Raw genomic sequence first — 12,689 nt, 5'->3', positions numbered from 1 at the left:
CCGCGCCAAGTCACGGATTTTTTAAACCAATGCTCCTTTGTTACTGGGCATGCATGAACACAGTCACTGACAATGGGAGGAGCCTCTGTGACACCCTGAGTCCTGATTCTGATATGCTTCCCTTAAAGAAGTCCCCTGACTGCAGCTAGCCAGGTAGAGCAAGATATCAGACATTGTACTAGGCCCTAAAAGAAGGCTGCTCAAACGTCAGTGTGCAGAGATAACTGAAATTCTCAACTTTCGGATGTGTGTGGGACGCGCAGAAGGAGCTGTCCAATCGAAAGTTGAACTCGTGATTCTACATGAGTTCTAGATTTAGGACTAGGTAAGTGTAAGTGAGTAGTAACCCCAGAAAGAGCATGCAAAGTGAAAAAGAAAAGGTTTGAGGGCAGGACAAACAGATGCACCAATGTTTGAGAGGCAGCAGGAGGAAGGGAGCCCTCCAAGGAGAGAAAGAAATAATGGCCAGAGAAGTCACAGAAGAAAGAACTCAAGGAGAAGGGAGTCTGCAATAGCATCAAACTTCACAGAAAAAGCAGAAATGAGAAGGAATGAAAAGTACCCAATGGCTTTTTTAACAAGAAGGTCACTCCTATTTTACCTTTGTTTGTGCAGTTTAGTGAGGTGGTGGAAGAAGCGGCCAGGCTGCAGTGGGTTAAAGGAGGGGAAAAGTGGAGACTAAACCCAGACCCCCTTTTCCAAGAGCCTGGTTATAAAACAAAGGAGAGGGCTGTGTGTGGGCAGAGTGGGTACCTCTATGCAGAGAGCTCACACCTGATGGCTTCCACATCTTCTCTTGCAAATGAGAGGAGATGAGAGTAGGGGTGTTGGATTGGGCAAGGGCACAAAGTATGCCCTCAGTAAATACACTTAATGGAAGTTTAGATAAAGTGGTGATGAAGAGTGATCACAATACAAAGTGACAGAGAAGAATAAATGGTGAAGAAGAGAATGTCTGTAACTGGTTAGAAGGGAGGCAAGACGAGCTGTCAGAAGTCACAATGTTCAAAGTGAGTGAGGAAGGAAAAAGTAAAAGGACGTGAGGGTGAAGGTATCCTGAGCAGCTGATGTAACGCATGTAGCTTGTTTTTACTAGAAGACTAGAAAGAAACAGAAGGGTGAGGACCAAGGCCCAGAGGGAAAGGGAAAACCTATTCCAGCCAGAGAAAGCTAACCGAAACATGCTATATCATTATTTTTCCTTGTCCTCATTTGAAGCCTTCTATAATTTATCTTTACCTTCTTATTCTATTTCCCAATTCATATTTTCTTGTGGAAGAAAAAAAATACATTTTTGATCTAAAATGCTCCCTACTGTGTAGGATGACTGCCTATATCAGTCAGCATTTGGGGCTTGGTAATGTGAAATCCTTTAATTCAGCATTAAAAATGCCTGTGGAACATCTTTGCTACAATTTTTGAGAAACAATTTAAGAACAAGGAAATAAAAGTTCTGTATGGAAAAACAGTTAAGATATTTTAAAATGTTAAGTGTTACTAAATGTAAATTTTTTTCCCCACTACAATTCATTACTTCCACAAGACTTAAATGCAACACTCAGGACAAATACTGTTTTTTATTAAAGTTACCAAAGATGCACCATCAATGGTTTCTCCTGTTAAACAGCAAACCATTTATTTTGTGAATTTCCTGGGTCGCCCTTGGTTCAAGTGGAAGCAGAGCTCTTTACGATGCCTTCCAAGTTATGAATCATAAAACTCTCCATCACAATCTTCCCCTTGTTGGATTCCCCCTGACTTTTCACTCCTCTCACATGACTTGTTAATCACCAAGGGTGATTTCTAAAAGTCCCTGAGATGGCAGACTCAACTCCCACATTTCTTCCTGCCTTGCTATTTGGGAAAGCCTCCTGGACTTCTCCAACCCACTGATGCTCTTCCCCTTCTTTGCAGGCCTCAGTCCTTAGTGTACATGTCATATAATTAAGTGGTTAATATATACGACATCAGGTTCACAAGCATGTATTTTACCTTATTAGCTAGAAGGTAAGTTCTTTAAGGATAAAGACCTTTTTCTTTACTTTGCATCTTACCCAAGACTTAACACTAGCTAGGTATACAATGAATGTTTAACAAATACTTGGTTAATCAATTAACTGATGAGCTTCTAACTTCTAGTATGAATGGCAGCAATAGGCCAGATTATCATCGTCAGAAATTTCATCTAAGAATGGGACTGTGTGCTGATCAAATCACTTGTTCTAACATGACCTGAACTGGCCTATTGGCGTAACACATAACACTGAAGAAAAGCTGGTCCCTACAAGTTCTGTTTTTCTAGTTTGCTTTGTCAATGCATTCCATAGGAGGTGAACTCCTCATTCCTTCTGCTCAAAAACATATTTAGAAAATGGTCTTAAAGAGATCTGGCACCAGAAATGAAGTTGGCCAGGTCCCTATCTAGGAACTAACAGATAAAAACTGGTGACAGATGATAAGGTATCTTTTTATGCCAGAACTATCTGCAAAAAAAAGACACATAATACAAAACATAATTTCATGCTACATGCTAAACCTCAGCTACCCTGGGTAGAATTCAGAAATTCAGAAGACCCTGAGTACAGCCCTCCAAATAAAGTGCTAGGCACAGTAAAAAGGAGGCAGAGTATGTAGCTGCCCGAACAATGTGATTTCCCCAGCATTAAGGAACAACTTCCCAATCTCTGCTTCTAGATCCTCCCTATATAAGGCCTAAAATGCCACCATTAGAGTTTTACTGCTTTATTTCAAAATGTATGTATCTGTAATATACAAATACCCTGTGATAACACTGGAGGCATTTACATGTTTTACAATTTTGGCCTATAAACAAAGAAGAAAACTGAGCAGCACTGAACACCTGTGCCTCAACAATCTGGTCCCAAGCCTGACCTGGTATCAGACGTCACACTAGTGAAACCAAGGGGCCAGGGTTTCCACAGATTGATGGGGTAGCAGATCCCTTTTTTCACCCAACAACTGTTAGCAGATTAGGATGGCTGGGCAGTGGGGGAAGGGTGGGAGCATACTCCTTTCCTATAATTCCCCTCTCTGAACCTCATGGAATTTAGCAGTAACCACAGACCAGGCGGAGTGCTGGCCAGGGGAGGAAGTTCTATGTTAACAGTACTGGCAAAGCCCTATTTCTCAGGTGTTTCCACTTGTAATAAGCAAGGCTTGGAGACTCCTGTCCTCTCTCTCCAGGCAACTCTGTTCAAGATACTTTGGGAAATTGGGACAATAAAAAGTTATCTGTTATAACCACTCTTTAGGAAAGCATCTCTGCTTATTTTCTGACATGTTTAGGGAATCCTTATTAGTGCACAGCGAATAAAGTGCAAAGAACTCCCAAGTGATGTATTTAATAATTCAGTAAAAAGCAATTAATATCAACACAACTCTCTGGTCACTAATAAAATATGCCTTTACCCCCTCTTCTGAAAAATCCTTCTGTAGGCTCCTGGCACAACATTCCCAACCCTCCTTTCCCAAAAATTACTGACATGGTACTGGGTTCATTTGCCTCCAAGGCTGTCATTCATCTGGGTGCAGGGATGTGTCCTCCCTCACAGGACACAATGCTCTTTTTCTATTGCCTCAACTACATCTGACTTCAGGGTCTTTCCTTTGGGCTTACTGACAGAGACAAAGCATGGCTTGAAAAAGTTTATCTCTCTATCACCATTATACTGTCTATCAACCCCTTCCTCTCGCTAGCATTTTTCTTAATAAGCAAACCAGGAAGCTTTTATTTTCTATCTTGTAAGCAGAATTATCCCCATTATATAGCTCTACGGCCTGAAACACACAGAGGCTGCTCTCCTACATGGCTCCTCCATTCATGCTACGTTAACCTGGGAGGCTTTCCCCAACATGTTTTGGCTTGTCTGTAATTCCATAACCTTGAACAGAAAAATGGCACCTCCCCTCTACTTCTATTCTTATCAATCCAGGGTCCTCTCATTTGGTTCTAAAGCCTGCAACAGGGTAGCTGCAAGGTGGGCCTCTAAAGTGGCTCACTGGAAGGCAGTCAGAGGAGGCAAGTTCACAGTGCAGGAAGGCGGCCAGAGGTTCCTGAGGCCAGAGAGAATCCAGGTAACATCCAGTTCAATACCTTAATGTGATAGAAAAGGAAATGGAGGGTCAGAGAGGTGAAGTCACAATAAAAGCAAACGTCAGAGCTCATATTCGAACCCAAGACTCCTCAAAGTCCAGGTAAAACACAGAACCCAGCCGAGCCTCTTTTCCATAAAAATAGTAACTGGTAGGATACAAAATGTGGCTCCAATATTGTAGGACAAGAGGTCCCCTGAGTACTTCATAGATACACAGACTTATCCAACACAAAAAGTCTCACTTTCAAATTAATTTCATTTTTCTGTTACTCAATTTAACTCTGTGCCCAAACTGGGGCGAGGCAGAGGAAGGTAACAAAAAATAAACAAATGAAAGAACCCCACAGCTGCTTCTGCATGGAAGGAAAGTAAGATTTATTTTGCAGGAATAAGCATTGAGTATTACAGAATGGCATAGTAATGGTGAACGGCAAGATAAGGAGATTAAGTAACAAACGTTACAGACATTCAAAGGGAGAGGTGATTAGGAGTTGAGGTGGAGAGAAAGTGATGAGGGCATTACTTCTCAGCAATATTTTAATCACTGTTTGCCTCATTTATCTCTCTATGAAGCAAACTTGTTCTCTATTCATCACAAGGATTCTGGGAAAACAGAGCAGATAGAAACGTAATGTGAAGCCTTGAAGAACAGTTTCCAGTATTATAATCACAAATGAAAGTAGAAGCCAACTATTGTCTACTGCAAAAATCTCAACTCTATGCCATGGAAAATAAGGTCTTTCAACTTCATAATTTCAGTAAGAAGCAAAGTGATAATCCCTCAATTTTTGTAACTTTCAAGGAAAAGGAAAGGAGTCAATGTCATTTCCCAATGCCATAGGCTTAAAAGGATCAACAAACTCTTAAGTTTTTGCACCCTCAACTCCCTCTTTTTTAAGGCTGGTAAAAATCAAAAGATTCCATTAAATATTTTAAAAATACATAAAACGTATTTTCCAATGCTGTGATTGCTGGCTAGAGTTCCATATTTCAACCAAAACAGTTTCCATTGAATAGGTTCCTCTGGATGATTTCTACTGCCACATGTTTAGTTAATATTGTATTGCTGGCACTCGCCATCAGAGAAATGCAAATCAAAACCACAATGAGATACCATCTCACACCAGTTAGAATGGCAATCATTAAAAAGTCAGGAAACAACAGGTGTTGGAGAGGATGTGGAGACATAGGAACACTTTTACACTGTTGGTGGGATTGTAAACTAGTTCAACCATTATGGAAAACAGTATGGCAATTCCTCAAGGATCTAGAACTAGATATACCATATGACCCAGCCATCCCACTACTGGGTATATACCCAAAGGATTATAAATCATGCTACTATAAAGACACATGCACACGTATGTTTATCGCGGCACTATTCACAATAGCAAAGACTTGGAATCAACCCAAATGTCCATCTGTGACAGACTGGATTAAGAAAATGTGGCACATATACACCATGGAATATTATGCAGCCATAAAAAAGGATGAGTTTGTGTCCTTTGTAGGGACATGGATGCAGCTGGAAACCATCATTCTTAGCAAATTATCACAAGAACAGAAAACCAAACACCGCATGTTCTCACTCATAGGTGGGAACTGAACAATGAGATCACTTGGACTCGGGAAGGGGAACATCACACACCGGGGCCTATCATGGGGGTGGGGGGGAGGGATTGCATTGGGAGTTATACCTGATATAAATGATGAATTGATGGGTGCTGACGAGTTGATGGGTGCAGCACACCAACATGGCACAAGTATACATATGTAACAAACCTACATGTTATGCACAAGTACCCTAGAACTTAAAGTATAATAAAAAAAAAAAAGATTGTATTGCTGGCCAGGTGTGGTGGCTCACACCTGTAATCCCAGCACTTTGGGAGGCCGAGGCAGGTGGATCACCCGAGGTCGGGAGTTCGAGACCAGTCTGACCAATATGGTGAAACCCCATCTCTATTTTAAAAAATATAAAAATTAGCCGAGTGTGGTGGTGGGTGCCTGTAGTCCCAGCTACTCAAGAGGCTGAGACAGGAGAATTGCTAGAACCCGGGAGGCAGAGGTTGCAGTGAGCTGAGATCATGCCACTGCATTCCAGCCTGGGCGACAGAGCAAGGCTCTGTATAAAAAAAAAAAAAAAAAATTGTATTGCTATTTGTATTTCAATATTGGTGGCTCACGCCTGCAAGTCTAGCACTTTGAAAGGCTGAGGTGGGCAGACTGCTTAAGGCTGGGAGTTCCAGGCTAGCCTGACCAATATGATGAAACCCAATCTCTAGTAAAAATACAAAACTTATTTAGGTTGGCACAAAAGGAATTGTTGTTTCTGCCATTAACTGGGCATGGTGGCATGCACCTGTGGTGGCATGTACCTGTGGTCCCAGCTACTCAGGAGGCTGACGCACGAGAATCACTTGAACCCAGGAGGCGGAGGTTGCAGTGAGCCAAGATCGTGCCACCACACTCCAGCCTGGGCAACAGAGTGAGACTCCATCTCAAAAAAAAAAAAAAAAAAAAAAGGTCAGAGAAAAGAAAAGCAAGCCAGGCACAGTAGTGTGCACCTGTAGTCCCAGCTACTCGGGAGGCTGAAGCAGGAGGACCACTTGAGCTCAGGAATTCAAGGTCCATCTGGACAACATAGTGGGATCCTAGCTCTCCAAAAAAGCAAGAAAGAAAAGGAGAAGGGAAAAGGAAAGGAGATTTCACTGAAAACTTGTCTAAAGAGAACAACGACTAAATGGATTGGGGTAAAAAAAATGTACTAAAGTCATCTGCAGTGAAAATAACAACCAAAAAAAGGTGGGCAGGGACGGGGAAAGGGGGCTGCAAGTAGGAGAGATCCTTTAAAAAGTGCCTCAAAGGGGGCAGTGAAGGGATTTCTCCTGCAGGTATTAATCAGATCTCAGTTATCTGTAATAGAAGGCACTTTCCGTCTTAACTGAAACTCTCATACATACAAGTAACCACATTGGTGTAGAGAGGGTAAAGAGCCTAGTCCAAGTGTCACAGTTAGTGACTAGAAAGTATTTTCAGAGGCCAAAAAGTCCCCGGGCATGCATCTCTGAGTTCCCTTTCACAAGCAAGTTTCAAGTTCCAATCGAAGAGCTCTAGGTAACCACATATGCCTCAAACCTAGGATGATAGAGTCCTGAACAAAGGCTCAGGACTCAGAGACCTGATTCGTCTAAGTTCTCCTGGGTCTTTATTTAGGACTCAATGGTCCTAGGTTTGAGGCATATGTGGTTACTTAGAGCTGTTCAACTGGAACTTGAAACTTGCTTGTGAAAGGGAACTCAGAAATGCATGCCCAGGGACTTTTTGGCCTCTGAAAAGACTTTCTAGACTCTAGAAAGCCCAGAGAAGCAGGCCCTGGTGAGCTGCATTCAGAGAGCCAGTCAAGGTTGTTTGTAAAGCACGAATCACTCTGCTTTGTGGTATCTGAACTGAAGAATGAATTAATGGTCTTAAATTGAAGGCATCACATTCACATGGTAAAGGGCTGTATATCTGGATGCAGCACAACATCAGAACATAAAATACACTGGATTTTTAAAAAGTTGTATACAAGATGTTGGGATTGACATTATAAATTCTGTCCCAAGAGGATGCAACAATCATAATGCCATACATGTATAACTTTGGAAAATCCAAATCAGTAACTTCTAAGACTTAAATCAACGAAGAAAATCAACAGAGAAATAAGCTTAGACATACTCTTAAACATGCGATAAAGGAGTAAAACTACATATAATACCTACAAATACCTTACAGAAAGGAAGGAAATAGCAGGTAAGTAGACAAGGATCAAAGGGAAACAAAAAGCTGTCATTGGCGCTTTTAATCTTCTTCTCATTGTGCAATTCACTTTTAGCAGTCAGAGCAACCTTTGCACTACTCCCACAAACTGAAACTTTTTTCTTTAGCCAAACTCATAGTATCCATGAGTCCGATGAGAACTCTTCCAAGTACATAAATTACCCTTAACAATGGTACAAAATACAAAAATAAAACACTGTTGATCCACTGTACACACACCCATCCATCTTTTTAGCTATTACCCCAAGTCAAAACAGCCCACTCTTCATCACAATCAGAACCACAAGCACTGCCAGGAATGATAGCTTTTATGATCAACCTTTCACTATCTTCATGAATAATTTTCTCAGAGGTCATCTAAATCAAATGCATACAGTTTTATCACATTCGCTCTTTTTAAAAAAATCTGTTTATAGTTCACCTCACCAGTGAACATTTTGGGGTAGCAGGAGTTATCCCTGTGGTAGGTTGATGAAACCCCAAACTAACTAAATCTAGGGCCTTCCACTTCACCACAGAAGGTGGCCAAGGAAGAAGAGCCAGGCTTCCTCTGTATCTGGCCACAAACCAATCCTAAAGCCACAGGCGATTGCCACCATGTGCCACACGTGGTTAACCAATCCAGTCAGCCACTTTTCCTACAGGAAAAGCAAAATAAGGAACAGATCCCACCACTGGTAGAGACATTACATTTATATCCAGAAGACAGCCTGTACTCAGATGCACCAACTGTGGATATAGGCTCCTCATCTCTCCCAGTTGCATACATTTCAGACCCTATAGGTCATTCAGTGTAGCTAAGTTACTGGCTACTCAAAAGGCAACCAAAATACCAGGTTATTTTGGTGTAACAGAAAGAGTACATCTAAAACCCTTGACAAGCCCTGCACTCTTGGGTTCAAATTCTAGCTCTGTAACTGCCTTGCTCTGTGAACCTCAATTTCCTCAACGGGCAAATGAAGGTGATAACACCTCAGAGTCACTGTAAGCAAAATGCCCAATTCACTACTTGGCAGAAAGATGGGGCTCAACAAAGGTTGGTCTACTTCCTACTGACTTCTCTACTCAGAACACTTTGTTTTCTGCATTCCTGGATCAAAATCTACTTCTTTTTTTTTTTTTTGAGACGGAGTCTTGCTCTGCCGCCCAGGCTGGAGTACAGTGGCCGGATCTCAGCTCACTGCGAGCTCCGCCTCCCGGGTTCACGCCATTCTCCTGCCTCAGCCTCCCGAGTAGCTGGGACTACAGGCGCCCGCCAGGTCGCCCGGCTAGTTTTTTGTATTTTTAGTAGAGACGGGGTTTCACCGTGTTAGCCAGGATGGTCTTGATCTCCTGACCTCATGATCCGCCCGTCTCGGCCTCCCAAAGTGCTGGGATTACAGGCTTGAGCCACCGCGCCCGGCCCAAAATCTACTTCTTAACAAACCCCTTAAATTGCCTAACCAATTTTAATAAGCTACTACTGTCTAGCTTGTTGAAATTGTATGTGTGCGTGTGTGTGTGATGGTATTAAATTTAATATCCCAAGTTTAATTTTGGTATTCAAAATGTGATCTACAGCCCAGCAGCACTGGCGTTACCTGGAAGACCATTTGAAAGTCAGACTCTCAGGCCTCACCACAGATTTACTGAAATCAGAATTTATATGATCGCCAAGTGATATGTTTACATCTTAAAGTTTTAGAAACACGGTTCTATAACACACATGGACACTCAATAAGTCAGAGCCTAGACTCTGTACTTAAGGAATCAATGGTGGTACTTCTGTTACGGGGCATTTTGGTTACAGTGACTCTGAGAAGAGGTGTTATCACCTCATTTGCCCATTGTGGAAATTGAGGTTCAGAGAGCAAGGCAGTTACAGAGCTAGAATTTGAACCCAAGTGTGCAGGGTTTGTCAGGAGTGACAGATGTGCTCTTTCGGTTACACAAAAACAGCTTTGTATTTTGGTTGGTGGCACTTCTGCTGCTGGTGATGTTCTATGAATCTACTTCATAGAGCACCTTACTTACTGGAAGAAAGCAACTACAAACCACAGCATTTTCATTTGGAAGAACAGACTGATTGCAAACTTCTTACTTTGTATTTTTAGAGGTTAACAAATGATGCCCTAAGTACACTGGCTTCAAAGCAATATTTAAATCTTCTATATTAATGCAATCTTTGTTTTATATAACAGATACTTTGAACATAATGAGTAGTATCAGCATTATGGTTATATGTAAACTAAGCAACATTTTGGAAAGGTACTTTCAATGTAGTAATTTATTATTTTTAGGATGCAATAAACGACAGATTGAGTAGTAAAAAGCTTCCACAAATTCAACATTCTTAAGACAGAGGACAGGTTCTAAAGCAAATCTCTGTTTCTAATGTAAACTGCAATGCTGTGCACATGCCTTTCCTCCTTGCATCAACTTTCTGAAAACATTTCTTAGTTCTTTCCAGTTATTCATGAAAGAACAATTTTTAAGGCCCCTGAAAGTAAAATTTACCACCCAAATTCCCAAAATGAATCACCAAATGCTAGATAAAGGAGATTGGTAACTTTGTATATCAGGAAACAAAAACCAGTCTGCGTGAGTCACCTCTGTGATCAAAGATAACACAGCCACAGCGGGGCTTGGGGCAAACAAATAGCTCCAGCAAGCACATGCCAGAATCTCATGTTTAATGGTTTTTCACATTAAAATGCATAAGTCAGCTCTGTGAAACAAGGAAGTGGAACCCAGGACACCACATACATAAGAAACACTCTCTTAAGTTTGGTTTCTTACCCTTCTGCTCCAAAGCCATTTCAATTTTTGGTAGAAACACAAAAATGAAGGTACTGTTTTGTCAAGAGGTAAGCAGAAAGGTAAGAGCTAATTAATATGACAGGTTTCTGAAAGCTTTCATGATAAAATTTTAATACTTCTTGGAGGCCTACATATTTAGGCCTTTGATCCAAAATGAACAAAGTAATCAGAAGATGGCAAATGCCTGAAAAGATGTAATACAAGAAGTGGTAAAAGGCTCTAAAAGAAGAGAATCCTGTTATTATTCCATGAATACTCTATATTCATGGCTTTTTTCAGGTACTACAAGCTTGAAAGAGATGAGTGGGAATTCACGCCACATGGCATTACCATTTACATGCCACCCATTGCACCGCCTCGCAGACTCCTCCAGAGTGAAGAGTCAGATGTCCTGATGTCCTCTTGAACCCATGGACAGAAGATATATACCAGAACCAAGCCTGCCCCGTGCTGGCCAGGCTCAACACAGGAATAACGCAAACACGGGGTTATGTTTTTCAAAAGGAGTATCTTCTATCAACACCATCCACCCACCTGCCTTGGAGCAGACAGGGCTCAAGGAAAACATTACTTACACAGGTACTAATGAGATCCTGTACCCATGATATAAGCACCTTCCTCTGAAATACTGGGGGCAATGGCAAGAAAACCCAAGCCTCTGCTTTCACAAGATCCCTCCCAAAGTATTGTGTGTGTGTGTGTGTGTGTGTGTGTGTGTGTGTGTATAAAATAGTTTTCTATATATATATGTATATATAAAAAATACTTAAATACAAAAGTTTTATATATAATATATACAATAGGTTTATATATATATATAAATATAATATGGCCAGGCGTGGTGGCTCATGCCTGTAATTCCACCACTTTGGGAGGCCGAGGTGGGTGGATCACAAGGTCAGGAGATTGACACCATCCTGGCTAACATGGTGAAACCCCGTCTCTACTAAAAATACAAAAAATTAGCCAGGAATGGTGGCAGGCGCCTGTAGCCCCAGCTACTTGGGAGGCTGAGGAAGGAAAATGGCGTGAACCCGGGAGGCGGAGCTTGCAGTGAGCTGAGATGCACCACTGCACTCCAGCCTGGGTGACAGACCGGGACTCCATCTCAAAAAAAAAAAAAAATATATATATATATAAAATATATATGACAGTTATATATACATACATATATATATATGATAGCTTCTAAAATAAGAACAAGATAAAATATTCCCATAAAACTTCTACGCCCACCTTGACCATTTCCACACAGCATGACACTACCTCATAATGAAGGGAACAAAAGGTCCCATGCTGAGAGCAGAAGAAGTACCATCCATCGGAGAAGGGTAGAGTCTCTCCAACACCAAAAGTAAGAGAAACATGCTTGGATGACGATTTGGTTCTCCCATATCACTGAAAAAACAATTATTACACATAAAAGATTTCACATTTAGGTAGTGAAGCACTCCTCCTTCAAACATTTCTCTCATAAAATAATTATGTATATGGCCAGGTACGGTGGCTTCTGCCTGTAATCCCAGCACTTTGGGAGGCCAAGGCGGGTGGATCACCTGAGGTCAGAAGTTCAAGACCAGCCTGGCCAATATGGTAAAACCTCATCTCTACTAATACAAAAAATTAGCTGGGTGTGGTGGTGCACACCTGTAATTCCAGCTACTCAGGAGGCTGAGGTGGGAGAATCACTTGAACCCAGGAGGCGGAGGCTGCAGTGAGCCAAGATTGTGCCACTGCACTCCAGCCTGGGTGACAGAGTCAGACTACATCTCAAAAAAAAAATTATGTATATAAAGTGAGACTCCACAATCAAGCGGATAGTTTTCCATTTTTCTTTTCTTTTTTTTCTTCCACGTTCACTTCTTATCTCCCAAATGTACATCATGAGAAAAAACTGCTAGCAAATCAGGGAATTGGGCTTTTGTACAGGATCCTCTTCTCAAAGCTAATCAT

The 12,689-nt window shown here is 41.5% G+C and overlaps 1 protein-coding gene across 7 annotated transcripts in view; it reads right to left on the bottom strand.

The window, feature by feature from the left end:
• THADA (THADA armadillo repeat containing) overlaps positions 1–12,689 on the bottom strand; it is a 349,614-nt gene that overhangs the window by 180,334 nt on the left and 156,591 nt on the right. For all 7 annotated transcript variants that reach the window (XM_030921220.1, XM_030921218.1, XM_030921223.1 and 4 more), the window contains one exon: positions 12,003–12,134. In XM_030921220.1, coding sequence (XP_030777080.1) covers positions 12,003–12,134 — 132 coding nt within the window. The remainder of the gene's footprint in view (positions 1–12,002; positions 12,135–12,689) is intronic.

The sequence above is a fragment of the Rhinopithecus roxellana genome, chromosome 17, assembly GCF_007565055.1.
Source record: "Rhinopithecus roxellana isolate Shanxi Qingling chromosome 17, ASM756505v1, whole genome shotgun sequence".
NCBI lineage: Eukaryota > Metazoa > Chordata > Mammalia > Primates > Cercopithecidae > Rhinopithecus > Rhinopithecus roxellana.
Note: the sequence above shows the minus strand (reverse complement) of the source record. Positions and strands in the feature narration are given on the sequence as shown.